This window comes from Aethalodelphis obliquidens, unplaced genomic scaffold (assembly GCF_003676395.1).
Source record: "Aethalodelphis obliquidens isolate GAN/ISIS:26980383/991018 unplaced genomic scaffold, ASM367639v1 scaffold48, whole genome shotgun sequence".
In the NCBI taxonomy this organism is placed as follows: domain Eukaryota; kingdom Metazoa; phylum Chordata; class Mammalia; order Artiodactyla; family Delphinidae; genus Aethalodelphis; species Aethalodelphis obliquidens.
In genome coordinates, this window is record NW_020837992.1 from 3,877,789 (window position 1) to 3,893,509 (window position 15,721).

A 15,721-nucleotide genomic window follows, 5' to 3' on the forward strand; every position below is an offset into this window, starting at 1 on the left:
GCAGAAATCAATAGTGTATATATATATATACACTATTGATTTCTGCATGTTAACTTTCTGAATTCTTTTATTATTTATAATAGTCTTACAGTGGAATTCTCTTGGGATTACCCAGTTTGCAATCATATCCTCTGCAAATAGTGATTATTTTACCTCTTACTTTCCATTTTTTATGGTTCTTTTATTTTAATTTATTTTTCTTGTCTATTTATATCAGTTAGTTATATTAGTCAGGACTCATTCAGAGAAATATAAATAATATTATATCTGTTTCATATATAAATGTATATAAAAAAACCAACCAGTGAGGGTTAGGGTTAGGGTTATATATACATAAATATAAAATAAGGGATTTACTACAGGAATCTGACTTGATACAGTACTGGCAGCTGGTGAAACAGTGTAGAGGAGGCTGTTTCTTCTATGTTTGCTAACGTGGCCTGAGGTCCGCAGGGCAGGCAGTCAAAAAGGGAAGGTGAATGTGAAGTGGGAGATGCAAAACCAAAATGGGACCCACATGGTTGAGTGGAGTATAGACTGGAAGTCACAGTATGGATTAGAGTACACCCATGAGTATTGACTGGGGTTCACGTTGTTCTTTCACTGCCTCTTAGCCTTCAGCTTCAAAGATGGGTATGTCTTGTAGAAGCTGTTGCCCTTCCCCACAGTGCTAATGTACTTGGATCAGGAGTTGGAGTACATGAAGGAGGACATCCTCCAGGAGCTGGGTTTGCTGTAGTCCTGGCTGTGCCCAATGCCAACAAGGTGATAGCACAGAGAAGCAACAATATGTGTGAACTGCAGTCACGTCTTGTGCTCTGCTCTGATCTTTCAAGCATATACAGAACTTGGGTATTAATTCACTTCCATCGTCTCTTATGGACAACACTAACTTGGCGCTATGCATGGAAGAAAATTCTGGAAAAAGTCATTTCTGCTTAGTTAAGTTGACATAATTTGAATCTACCAGGGTCCATCCCTTGTCAAATTTGGTATTTATACACACTTGTTTTAACCATACTTAGCTTAACTTCCAGATAAAAGCAATGGCAAAATTATGCTTCCAACTTACATAATGCAACTAAACCTCATAAAACTGAAAACATGCTAACTCTCTCCCCCAAAGACGATCCTCTTTAAGCAAAGTCATACCTCCCCTTTGATATCCTGTAATTTAAATACTGAGATATAAGCTAAACTACTATTAACGCATCTTGTTTAGATGTTAGAGGAATGAAAAAATAAAGAGAAAAAATTTAATTTAGACCAAATCTATTCATATGAAAATAAGAAAGAAATGTTTATAACTATTATGGTTCTTATTTCTGCAACTGGTCATGTGGTTGTAGTTAGTATTTATAACTACCTGCTTCTATTACTCATTCCATATCCACTTTACCCTCAGTAACCACTTCATCTGATCGTGGTTCCTTGCGTAATGGGATCACCTGAACTTTTTTTTTTTTCGGTACGCGGGCCTCTCACTGCTGTGGCCTCTCCCGTTGCGGAGCACAGGCTCCGGACGTGCAGGCTCAGCGGCCATGGCTCACGGGCCCAGCCGCTCCGCGGCATGTGGGATCTTCCCGGACCGGGGCACGAACCCGTGTCCCCTGCATCGGCAGGCGGACCCTCAACCACTGCGCCACCAGGGAAGCCCTGAACTTTTATTCTTGAAGGGTCTGGGCCATTAGCAGTCCTGCCTGTATTGGGTTGTTATAGTTTTCATTGACTTTAATTAGAGGGCATGAAAATAGTACAAAAAGGTGCCCAGGAAATCTCCCTGCATTCCAGACGTATACATCATCACCATTGTTGCTTTTAAGCAACCCAATTTCCCATGGCTAATCAGGATTAATCACCTCAGTCAGGAAAGTAACACCCTTCTTTGTCTGTTTATTCATTTGCTTGAGGAACCAGACTTGAGACCCAAATTCAAGTTTAATTTGCCAGATAAAATACAGGATTCCTGGTTTAATTCTAGTGCAAGTATGTCCCATGCAATACTTGGGGCATGCTTATATTAAAAAATGTTTATTGTTTACCTGAAATTCATGTTTAACTAGGCATCCTGGTTATTTATTTGCTAAATTGAGCAACCTTAGTTTAATGGAACTTTTGCTGTGTTAAATGGTAGAAGCATTCCTCCATTGGTTACTAAGACTTCTGGACTAACAGAGAATATTACTTGTATTATTTCTACTTTTTAGAATTTGTTAAGGTTTCTACGTTTTAGAATATTATGTACTTCATAATATATAATCAATTTTAATTGATATTCCATAGGCACTTGAAATGAAGTTACATTGTTTACTCTTAGTATACAGACTTTGATATATACATAACAGGTATAATTTATTTATTAGCTCTTTTGAATCTTTAATTATGCTTTCCTTTATGTATCTCAAGCTTAAAGATAAGAATTAAAGTAAATTAATTTCATAATTATTTAATATCACAAAAATTCTTGATAAATAATAGCATACTTTTCTTATGTCCCATGTATTTTCCCGTTGCGGAGCACAGGCTCCGGACGCGCAGGCTCAGCGGCCATGGCCCACAGGCCCAGCCGCTCCGTGGCACGTGGGATCTTCCCGGACCGGGGCACGAACCCGTGTCCCCTGCATCGACAGGCGGACTCTCAACCACTGCGCCACCAGGGAAGCCCCGACCCATGTATTTTTTTTGTGAAAATTGCTACTACATTTTTTGGTACATAAATATTTATAGCTCTTCACTGCAAATCAAAATCTTTAACACCATAATATGCCCGTTTTGTGTAATTTAAGGATCTTGATTCTGATGTCCAGTTCATAGGATATTAAAACCAGTATCCCTTATTTTCTTTTTGTTTGCATTTGCTTTATATAACTTTGCCCCTCCTTTTGTTTTTAACCTATCTGAGGTACTTTTAGATTTGTCTCCTGTATACAACATAGAGTCGAATTTTGTTGCAACTAAAAGGTCTTTTTCTTTCAAAAGGAGACAAGTCCAATTACATTTATTGATATTAGTGATACTTATAGGTTTAATTTTCTCATATTATTTCATATTTTGTACTATATGTATATATGTGCAGTTATATATATATATATATATATATATATATTTAGGAGAGTTCAAATTTTGATTCTAGTGGTTACCTGTATATAATTATTATATACCTTTATATAATTATATATACCTTTAAATACCTTCTTTATTTCTGTCTTTATTTTTAAACTTGTTCCTTGTTATAAGTTACAGTAAACTTATCTTGTACTCTCTCCTTCCCTCCCCACCCCTCTGTCTTTTCTACCAGTAAATTTATGTCATTTGTATTATCTTAGTGTTTGCTTTGTATTCAACATTAATGTTAAGTATTTATATATGTCTATAGCTTGATTTTACTTCCAGCTCTTACAGATGAGGCAATCAATGAGTTTGGTTTTTTTCCACTCTGTCCCTCATCTCCTTTTCTTTTTTTTTTTTTTACAATTATCCATTTTATTTATAGGCATTTACTTATTAAGGAAAGATACTAAAGAGCACTAGACCAACTGTGAAATCACTTAGAAAGTTCTATGAGAGCAGAAACCATATGGACTATTTCCATTTCATCCTACCACCACTATACGCCCCCCAACTCAGGACCTGTGGCTTAAAGATTTTTTTTTTGCACACAGAGGTTATTCTAAACATAGTGATTGCAGACTGCAACAACAAGGCTGTAACTCTAGACTCTTACTCCATGAATACATCATGGCTTTTTGTTCTCAAGATATATTACCAAGATGAAATGGCCTAAATTGTTTATATATTACAATTAAACCCAACAATCACTTTGCATTGAGAAAGCCAAGTAATTTTATATTAAATAGTAAATAGGCTTAAAATGACCTTTGGGATTGGAAGGGCTCAAACTGACAAAATTGAAAGTTACAGCCTATCTTAGTGTCCCATAATCTCTTAGGATTATTCGAAAGCAATGCTTAAGTATACATAGTAAGGGAAATAAACAATTATAGAGAAAGAAGAGAAAAAATGAGTGTGGTTAAAAGTTATCCTACATTAAAAGAATTTTAATATCCTGCATTTCATGCATCTGTAATGAAACCACAATTTTGTAGGTGTTTCATTCTTTTAAGATGAAAAGGTTTTTAATATATATTTGGACAAGGAATGATATCTATATCCATGTATCTATATATCTATATCTCATATAGATATATGTGCTAGTTTTTAAATGAGTAAAGATAAGCTATATTGACATAGGGAAGAATGTGCCAGTTTTGGCAATACAGAAGGACTGAATAGAAAAAGCATTTAAATTTAAATCAGTAAACTACACTTCTGGTTCTAACACAAACTGTGTAATCCTAAACAGATCAAACTAACTCTTTGCAGGTCCTTTTCTTCTCTGTGTTTCCCACTCAGAGAAGTTCCTTTAGCATTTGTTGTAGAGATGGTTTGGTGGTGCTGAATTCTCTTAGCTTTTGCTTGTCTGTAAAGCTTTTGATTTCTCCATTGAATCTGAATGAGATCCTTGCTGGTAGAGTAATCTTGGTTGTAGGTTCTTCCCTTTCATCACTTTAAGTATATCATGTCACTTCCTTCTGGCTTGTAGAGTTTCTTTTGAGAAATCAGCTGTTAAACTTATGGGAGTTCCCTTGTATTTTATTTGTCATTTTTCCCTTGCTGCTTTCAATAATTTTTCTTTGTCTTTAATTTTTGCCAATTTGATTACTATGTGTCTCAGCGTGTTTCTCCTTGGGTTTATCCTGTATGGGACTTGCTGTGCTTCCCAGATTGGGTGGCTATTTCCTTTTCCATGTTAGGGAAGTTTTCGACTATAATCTCTTCAAATATTTTCTTGGGTCCTTTCTCTCTCTCTTCTCCTTCTGGGACCCCTATAATGTGCATGTTGTTGTGTTTAATGTTGTCCCAGAGGTCTCTTAGGCTGTCTTCATTTCTTTTCATTCTGTTTTCTTTATTCCGTTCCGCAGCAGTGAATTCCAACATTCTGTCTTCCAGGTCACATATCCATTCTTCTGCCTCAGTTATTCTGCTATTGATTCCTTCTAGTGTAGTTTTCATTTCAGGAATTGTATTGTTCATCTCTGTTTGTTTGTTCTTTAATTCTTCTAGGTCTTTGTTAAACATTTCTTGCATCTTCTTGATCTTTGCCTCCATTGTTTTTCTGAGGTCCTGGATCATCTTCACTATCATTATTCTGAACTCTCTTTCTGGAAGGTTGCCTATCTCCACTTCATTTAGTTGTTTTTCTGGGGTTTTATCTTGTTTCTTCATCTGGTACATAGTCCTCTGCCTTTTCATCTTGTCTATCTTTCTGTGAATGTGGTTTTTGTTCCGCAGGCTGCAGGATTGTAGTTCTTCTTGCTTCTGCTGTCTGTCCTCTGGTGGATCTCCTATTTTTGTTAATTATATCATCTCAGCTTGTCAGAGCACATAACATTTATATTTCATTCAGTCACTCTTAACCACACCTTTTTGTCTTAGATCTGCATGCTCAGTACTCACTATCAGTTGTTTTTTGTTTTTGTTTTTGCTAGTTTCTCCTGTAATCTCTGGGTTGGCTATAGTTTGTCCTCTGGTGATTTCCAAGGAAAAGTCTCTGAGTGAAAATTACTGTTGAATTATTGCAGTTTTAAATACTGTCTGAGGCTTTGCTATTTAAAAGATAATGTGGCTGGATATAAAGTCCTTGGCTCATACTTTCTTTTCTTGAATATCTTATAGATATTGCTGTGTCTGTTTTTCTGGAGGATGTTGCTTTAGAGAACTCTGGGTTTTTTACTCTTATATGTGACTTAGCCTTTGCTTGGCTGTCCAAAGATATTCTGTACCTTTTAAATCTAGTAATCCTACCCTTAGTTGTTTTGATATGGACAATTTGGTTCAATTTTTCATTGCTATATGATGTACAATTTTAAAATTTAGATTAAAATATTACTTTATTTCTGTAACATTTACCAGAAATATATCTAAAGATAGCTATTTTGTTCTGTTTTGTGTTCCTTCTTCAGGTTATCCAATTAAGTATATGTTGATTCTTCTATGCTTGTCATCTATATCTAACATTTTTTCTCCACTTTTTGGATATTTTTGTTCCATTTTGTTTGATTTTCTCATGTTTCCCTTACTGTGTATGGCTTCCAAGAGGGAAAGTGAGAAGATTCAGAACTAACATCCTGTTGGAACACCAAAGTGTTCCTATTGGAATAACCAAAAACAACACTTTTCACTTGATTTCCTGGCTAGGTTAGAAAAATTACATTTTTAAGAAATTTCAAGATAAAGAAATGCTTAATTCTTATTGTAGTTTACCTTATTAAAATTACTATTAAATTATCATTAAAAAGTTATTAGTAAATAAATTTCAGGACCTCTTAGATTGCTGAAGGTAACATTTATATTAGTGTTCAGTCACATTATAGGTTTATTCCTTGATAATAGTACAATTTGAAATTGTACTAATGATGCTTTTTTTTTTCTGTTACCGTAACTCATATGGGGTAATAAAACAAACTGAAGAAAGCTTAGGACTTGTCAAGTGCCATAGAAATGGGGGGTCATGAAGTGGGAGTTAATGGTGTATGAGAGAGGGCAAGCATCTGGACGTCAGGAGGTGACAAAGCAGAGGACAAGAGAGTTTGGCGCCAGTTATCTGGCTGGTACACTCATCCAAAGAAAATTGCAGAACACACTCAAATGAGTCTTTTACTCTACATTGTCCTGCTTGAGCTCTGAATGAACTCCATGCCTGATATCTAGTCAGCGTCCAATAATAGATTACAGAATAAAAGAACAAGTGAACACACACATCTCATTGCAGTGATAACATTTTACAAAATGGAGTTCTCAATAGGAAATGTTACCTGAAAAAACATTATTTCTTCATTTTTAATATTGAGTAATAAATCCATTTGTTCAGACTCGTTTATTCAACTTAATTTATAGTAGGAATAATTCCATTAAAATCTTTGATCCTATCTTACTCAGGTATATCTTAATTGGCTCAGCCACTAGTTTTTGTGAGATCCAAGATAAAGGAGTTGGCTGGAGTGATCCTCTCCCCAGTTGCGAAAGTAAGTAAAGACTTTTTTTGACTTGCCTCTAAACCTAAACCATGTTACGTAATAAAACTCCTGTGCATCTTTGCTGCTTCTTATACCCTTCATTAGAATTTGCATCATGAATGTTAGATTTGTAAGGATGCTTTCCCTAATTATTTCTTCCTCTTCACTCGCTCATCTCAGTTGTCAAGTGTGAGCCTCCTCCAGCCATCAGCAATGGGAAGCACAATGGTGGAGATGAAGACTTCTACACTTATGGCTCTTCTGTCACCTACAGCTGTGACCCTGACTTCTCAATGTTAGGCACAGCCTCCATTTCTTGCAGACTGGAAAATAAGACAATAGGTGTCTGGAATCCAAGCCCTCCTATTTGTAAAAGTAAGTCATAATGATGAATTTTGGTTTGAATTTTTTGTTTAAAAGAAAAAGGAAGGTAAATGTATTGGGGGAAGTGAAATGATTCAAAGACAAACTAAGTATTGCAATGATGCAGTATTTTTTTGGTAAACTGATGCTTATGCATGAAGTACCAGTATGTGGTAATAAATAACACTGATATCTCATTGGCTTTGTGAAGTAAAAGGTTTTTTTTTAATTAAAGTATCAATATAATTGACTCACAATATTATATTAGTTTCAGGTATACTACACGGTGATTTGATATTCTTATACAGTACAAAATGATCACCACAAATCTGGTTACCATCTATCACCTTACACTATTACAATATTATTGACCATATTCTTTATGCTGTATGTTACATCTTGAGATGTATTTATTTTATAGCTGAAAGTTTGTACCCCTTAATTCCCTTCATCTATTTTGCTCTGCACCCCCTTCCCCCCTGCCACTTCCCTTCCTTGTGGTGACCAACAATTTGTTCTCTGTATCTATGAGTTTGTTTCTGTTTTATGTTTGTTTGTTTTGTTTTAGATTCCACACATAATTGAAGTCATGTATTTGTCTTTCTCTGCCTGACATTTCACTTAGCGTAATACCCTCTAATTCCATCCATGTTATTGCAAATGGCAAGATTTTATTCTTTTTTTATGGCATATATATATATATGGCACATCTTCTTCATCCATACATCTATTGATGGACATTGTGGTTGCTTCCATATCTTGGCTATTGTAAATAATGCTTCAATGAACATTGGGGTCACATATATCTTTTCAAATTAGTGTTTTTGTTTTCTCCAGTTAAATAGTAAGGAATGAAATTCCTGGATTGTATGGTAGTCCTATTTTTAATTTTTTGAGGACACTCCATACTGTTTTCCATAGTGACTATACCAATTTACATTCCCATCAATGGTGCACAAGTGTTCTTTCTTTATCCGCATCCTTGCCAACGGTTTTTATTTCTTGTCTTTTTGATAATAGCCATTCTGACACATGTGAGGTGGTATCTCATTGTGGTTTTGATTTGCATTTCCCTGGTGATTAGTGATGTTGAACATCTTTTAATGTGCCTGTTGGCTATCTGTATGTCTTTTTTGAAAAAAATGTCTATTCAGGTCCTCTGTCCATTTTTTAATCAGATTTTTTATATTGATTTGTATGAGTTCTTTATGGATTTTAGACATTAGCCCTTATTAGATATATCATTTTCAAATATCTTCTCCCATTCAGTAGGTTGCTTTTTTGTTTTGCTGTTGGTTTCATTTGCTGTGTGAAAGCTTTTTGGTTTGATGCAGTCCCTTTTTTTTTTTTTTTTTTTTTTTTTTTGTTGCCCATGCCTGAGGAGACAGATCCAACTAAAAAAATACTGATAAGACTAATGTTAAAGAGGTCACTGACTATGTTTTCTTCTAGGAGTTTATAGTTTCAGGTCTTACATTTAAATATTTAATCGATTTTGAAGTTATTTTTGTATATGGTGTAAGAAAGTGGTCTAGTTTCATTCTTTTGCATGTAGCTGTCCAGTTTTCCCAACACTATTTACTGAAGAGTCTGTCTTTTCCCCACTGTATGCTCTTGCCTCCTTTATCCTAGAAAAATTGACCATATAAGCGTTTATTTCTGGGCTCTCTGTTTTGTTCCATTGATCTGTGTGTCTGTTTTTGTTCCAGGACCATACTGTTTTGATTACTAAAGTTTTACAGTATAGTTTCATATCAGTGAGCATGATAACTCTTGCTTTGTTCTTCTTTATCAAGATTGCTTTGGCTATTTGAGGTCTTTTGTAGTTCCATACAGATTTTAGGATTATTTGTTCTAGTTCTGTGATAAATGCCATGGGTATTTTGATAGGGATTGATAAATCTGTAGATTGCTTTGGGTAGTATGGACATTTTAACAATATTAATTCTTCCAATCTATGAACACATTATATGTTTCCATTTTCTGGTGTCATCTTCAATATATTTTATCAACGTTTTGTAGTTTTCAGTGTACAGGACTTTCACTTCCTTGTTTAAATTTATTCCTAGATATTTTATTCATTTTGATGCAGTTGTAAATGGGATTGTTTTCTTATTTCTCTTTCTGATAGTCTGCTATTAGTGTATAGAAATTAAACAAATTTCTGTATATTAAATTTGTATCCTGCAACTTTAATGAATGCATCTCTTAATTCTAATAGTTTTATTTTTGTGGAGTCTTTAGGTTTTCTATATATAGTATCATGGCACTGGCAAATAGTGACAGTTACTCCTTCCCTTCCAATTTGGATTCCTTTTATTTCTTTTCTTGTCTGATTGCTGTGGCTAGGACTTCCAATACTATGGTTAATAAAAGTAGTGAGAGGGGGCATCCTTGTCTTATTCTTGATCTTTGAGAAAAAGCTTTCATCTTTTAATGACTGATTTTGATATTAGCTATGGGTTTGTCATAAATGGCCTGTGATATCAGTTGTAACTTCTCTTTTACTTTTGAGTTTGTTTGAGCCATCTCTCTTCTTTTTCATTGCTTTTTCTTATATTTTTTAGTCATTATTTTATTTACTTTCACTGTGATTTTTATTATTTCATTTCTCCTACTAATTTTAGGGTTTTTTTTTTTCTAATTCTTTTGGGTCTTTTAGGTGTAAAGTTTGATCGTTTATTTCAGATTATTCTTGTTTCTTGATGTAGACCTATATTGCTGTGAACTTCCCTCTTATAACTGCTTTTGCTGCAACCCATAGATTTTGGAAAATTGTGTTTCCGTTTTTATTTCTCTCAATGTATTTTTTGATTTTCTTTTTGATTTCTTCATTGACCGATTGGTTGTTTAGTATCAGGTTGTTTAGCCTCCACATGTTTATATTTTTCCATTTTTCTTCTTATAATTGATTTCCAATTTCATATCATTGTGTTTGGAAAAGAGAACTCAATCTTCTTAAATTTATAGAAACTTGTATTGTGGCCTACTATGTGATCTATTCTGGAGAATGTTCTATATGCACTTGAGAATGTGTATTCTGCAGTTTTTAGATAGAATGTTTTGTATATATCTATTAAAACTATCTGATCTAATATGTCATTTAAGGTCAATATTTCCTTATTAATGTTCTGTCTTGATGATCTATCCATTGATGCAAGGCCATACTACCCTTTGCCAGATGTTACTTGCCCATTTATATAGGCATTTGAGAGAGACAATTGGACTTGTTCCTTTAGAAAGCCCTAACATTATTTGATTCCATGCATATATGCAGTGTATATTCTATGCATATACGCACACTATTATTGCATTACTATCAGTTTCTCCCTTTGTGTTTGTGAACATTTGTTTAATATATTGTATTTAGGTGTTTCTATGTTGGGTACATTGATATCTATAAATGTTATATCCTCTTCTTAGATTGACCCTTTATTATTAAGTAATGTCCTTCTTTGTCTTTTGTTATAGTATTTGTTTTAAAGTCTCTTTGGTCTGATATGAGTATTGCTATCCCAGCTTTCCTGTTGTTTTCATTTGCATTGAGTATCTTTTTCCATCCCTTCACCTTCAGTCTGTGTATGTTTAGCTCTAGAATGAGTCTCTTTTAGGCAGTATATAAAAGGGCCTTTAAAATTTTTTTTATCCTTTCAGCCACCTATGTCTTTTAATTGGTCCATTTAGTCCATTTACATTTAAAGTGATTATTGATATGAATGTACTTGCTGCTATTTTGTTAATTGTTTTCTGTTTTGTTTTGGTTTTTTATAGTAGTTCTTTTTTGTTCCTTTCTTCTTCTCTTAGTCTTTTCCCTTGTGGTTTGATGATTTTCTCTAGTGTTATGTGTTATGATTTTCTCTAGTGTTATATGTTATGATTTTCTCTAGTGTTATGTGTTAAACTGATATATATCTTTTTATTTTAAATTGATAGTCACTTAAGTTCAAATGAATTCTAAGAGCACTATATTGTTTCTGCCCCCCCATTCTACATTTTTCACATTAGAGTTTACAACTTTTTATTTTGTTTATCCCTTAAACTACTTATTATAGTTATAGTTGATTTTGCTACTTTTGTCTTTTACCTTTTATACTACTATTTTAAGTGGCAGATCCACTGCCTTTACTATATATTTGCCTTTACCAGTGAGATTTTTTTCTTTCATATATTTTCTTTTCTTTTTTTTTTTTTTTTTGGTGGTACACGGGCCTCTCACTGTTGTGGCCTCTTCCATTGCAGAACACAGGCTCCGGATGCACAGGCTCAGCGGCCATGGCTCAGGGGCCCAGCCGCTCCACAGCATGTGGGATCTTCCTGGACCGGGGCACGAACCCATGTCCCCTGCATCAGCAGGCGGACTCTCAACCACTGTGCCACCAGGGAAGCCCCATATATTTTCTTATTTCTAGTTGTGGCCTTTTCTTTTCTGCTTACAAAAGACCCTTTAACATTTCTTGTAAGGCTGGTTTAGTGGTGATGAACTCCTCTCGTTTTTGCTTGTCTGTAAAACTCTTTATCTCTCCTTCAATTGTGAATGATTCCCTTGCTGGGTAAAGTATTCTTGGTTGTAAGTTTTTTTCCTTTCAGCACTTTAAATACATCTTGCCACTCCCTTCTGGCCTGCAGAATTTCTGCTGAAAAATTATCTGGTAGACTTATAAGGGGTTCTCTTGTACATGACAAGTTGTTTTTCTTTTGCTGTCTTTAAAATTCTCTATCTTTAACTTTTTTCTTTTTTTTTTTTTTTTTGTGGTATGCGGGCCTCCCACTGCTGTGGCCTCTCCTGTTGCGGAGCACAGGCTCCGGACGCTCAGGCCCAGCGACCATGGCTCACAGACCTAGCCACTCCGCAGCACGTGGGATCTTCCTGGACCGGGACATGAACCCGTGTCCCCCACATCGGCAGGCGGACTCTCAACCACTGCACCACCAGGGAAGCCCACTTTTGTCATTTAAATTATGATAATGTCTTGGTGTGGATCTCTTTTCATTTATCTTGCTTGGGGTTCTCTGTACTTCCTGGACCTGGATATCTGTTTCCTTCCCCAGGTTAGAGAAATTTTTAGCCACTATTTCTTCAAACAAATTTTCTTCCCCTTTATCTTCTCTATTCTCCATTAATGAAAATGTTAGTTTCCTTGATGTTGCGCTAGATGCATCTTAAACTAGCCTCATTAATTTTTTTTTTCTTTTTGCTGTTCTGATTGGGTGATTTCTACTATTCTGTCTTTCAGATCACTTATCCATTCTTCTGTACCACCTAACCTGCTATTGATTCCTTCTAGTGTATTTTATTTTATTTATTGTATTCTTCAGCTCTAACTGGTTCTTTTTTATATTTTCTAACTCTGTGTTATTAAAGTTCTCTCTGTGTTCCTTCACTCTTCTCCTGAGTTCAGTGAGCATCTTTATAATCATTATTTTTTACTCTTTATCAGGTAAATTACTTATCTCTATTTCATTAGGGTTTTTAAAAATAGGGTTTTATTTTATTCTTTCACTGGAAACATATTCCTCTGTCTCTTCATTTTATTTGACTTTCCATGTTTGTGTCTATGAATTAGGCAAAACAGAATGAGCATGGGCTGGGGGATCCTGGCACTCACTGCATTGGGTCTGCCTTTATGGTACAGTTGGAGCTGGAATGGGTGCATGTGGGAGGGGGTCCCAGGGTGCTCTGCCCAAGAACCACCCTGGGGGGATGGCTGGAGCTGGAATGGGTATGGGCTTGGGGTAAGTGTGTCCCAGCAGCAAAGTAAAAGTTGATTCTCATTCATATTGACTTTACTACCTGTCCAGGAAACTCTCTAGGGCAGCTATAATTTAGTTGTTAGTTTAGCAACCATCTCAGCAATCCAGATTGCTTCAATCTTATGATATCAAAATGTGCTTTCACAATCTCTTTAGTAGAGGAAGAGAGAAAATCAAATTGTCCCCTGGCTTTAAGAGCTTTTTTCCTGGAAATGACCACATATCACTTTGCATTTCAGCCTTTTGTCCAAAACTAGTAATGTGTAGATGCTACTCATCCTAAGGGAACTGAGGAATATCACCTTTTGTCTGTGCAGGAAGCAGAACTGGAAATACTGTTTAGCACTTTTCATGTCAACCACATATACCTACAGAGCAAGCAAAACCTATTAAACACCGGAAGTTCAACAGGACAAAGCAAACAGTAATTGAGCAAGAAGAAATATTGTGGCATTGCTAGTTTGCTAATCTAAGGCATCTTCCTTTGCTACTAAGCACCCACACAATATCACTTACTATTCTGACTCAGCACAGGACACAATCAAATTGGGGATAAATGAGCATGATACTGCAAACCGTTTAAAATGCCTGAAGAACTCTCATGAGTTCAGAATGAAGGTGAAGGGCAGGCACTGAAAGGCTTTAACCAAAATGTGCTGAATGTTAGAAAGATAACTCTGGCTGCAGAATGGACAACAATTTGAAGTGGGACAAAACTTAACCCATAGGTACCTGTTGCAACTATCTTGCTAAGTAGTGAAGCTCCTTCAACTGTTGCCATGGCAGTGGACCTGGAGAGAAATTGAGGAATCCTAGAGGAATTAAAGTGGCAGGACTGACAGGACTTGATGACTGACTGCTGTGGGGTAGGAGGCAGGGGCAATTTGTTCTTTGCTTATGATGGTACAGCTCTCTGATGCCCTGGCTACCTCTGCAACATGACTATCACATCATTACCACTGACCACTGGCCCACCATCAAACTCATCCAGGAGAGCAGGTCATTATAGGAAGAGGTTTTGAGGACCTCAAGATATGTCTTTTTTCCTGGATTATATATGGCTAGTTTTTCTTGGGAAAGTGAAGAAGTTAGTGTTATACACAATCATCTCACAATAGAACCTACATGATGGGATCTCATTTTACTGAGGCTTTTAAAAGTTGAAAAAAGGGCTTCCCTGGTGGCGCAGTGGTTGAGAGTCCGCCTGCCGATGCAGGGGACATGGGTTTGTGCCCCGGTCCGGGAAGATCCCACATGCCGCGGAGCAGCTGGGCCCGTGAGCCATGGCCGCTGAGCCTGCGCATCTGGAGCCTGTGCTCCGCAACGGGAGAGGCCACAACAGTGAGAAGCCCGCGTACCGCAAAAAAAAAAACACAAAAAAGTTGAAAAAAAAAGCATATATATAAATATATATATAACCCATTTGTCTTTTCTTTTGAGTTTTTAGAAATCACTTGTCCTCAGCCAGTGGTTAAAGATGGAAAAATAATCTCTGGATTTGGACCCATCTATACTTATAAACAGACTATTGTATTTGACTGCAATAAAGGTTATCGTCTCGAGGGCAACAAGTTAATCCATTGTGGAGCTGATAACAGCTGGCATCCTCCTCCTCCCATTTGTGAACTCAGTAAGTATGGGCCATGAAAGAGTTTCAATGTCTGGCATCTAAAGATATCCAGAAATATTGATGGGGACATATTTATATGCCTAAGCCCATTTGAATCACAGTAAAAATTTAAATTTAGATCAATCCCTCAGCTTTTTTCTTGTTGGAAAAAAGAATGATTACACTACACTGTGCAAGGTCATATAACATCACAAAAGGCTGCCACACGCAGTTGTGCACACTACAACCCTAAAGAGAGATGTAGCATTGTAGACATTGTGGATTAGTATGTGTATTTCAATAATTTTCTTGCAGTTGATAGAAAATTGCTTTGTTCTAGCAAAAATCATTATATTATGGTGATTGTTTTAAAAGATATAAAGTGTCCTGAGGGAAAAATGCCTTTTTCTAACTTGCACAAAATTATTGTATGGACTAACTATGATTCTGATACTCTGAAATTATAAACTCATGTGGATCACTAAAAATTATCTTTTTTAAAAATTAATTTTTATTGGAGTACAGTTGCTTTACAGTATTGTGTTAGTTTCTACTGTACAGAAAAATGAATCAGCCATACATGTATATACATCCTCTCCCTTTTGGACTTCCCTTCCATTCAGGTCACCACAGTGCATTAAGTAGAGTTCCCTGTTAAAAATTATCTTAATGGTAACAATGGTAACTTGGTGCTAGTCTAAGTACATAACAAGAATTAATTCAATGAATTCTGTCCAGAATTGTGGGCACTGTTATTATCCTCATTTTAAGGATGAGAAATCCATTCACAGAGGTTATTTGACATGTCCAGAACAGGCAAATCCATTGAGAGAGAAAGAATTTTAGTGGTTTCCAGGGCCTGGGAGGAGGCAAGACTAGGAGGTGACTCCTAACGAGTACAGAGTTTCTTTTTGGGTTGACA

General features: G+C 35.9%; 1 protein-coding gene across 1 annotated transcript in view; it reads left to right on the plus strand.

Annotated features, from left to right (window-relative positions):
* The window catches only part of C4BPA (complement component 4 binding protein alpha), a 33,959-nt gene that overhangs the window by 8,683 nt on the left and 9,555 nt on the right, over positions 1–15,721 (plus strand). The window contains exons 4-6 of the mRNA XM_027082862.1: positions 7,000–7,085; positions 7,257–7,451; positions 14,638–14,820. Coding sequence (XP_026938663.1) covers positions 7,000–7,085; positions 7,257–7,451; positions 14,638–14,820 — 464 coding nt within the window. The remainder of the gene's footprint in view (positions 1–6,999; positions 7,086–7,256; positions 7,452–14,637; positions 14,821–15,721) is intronic.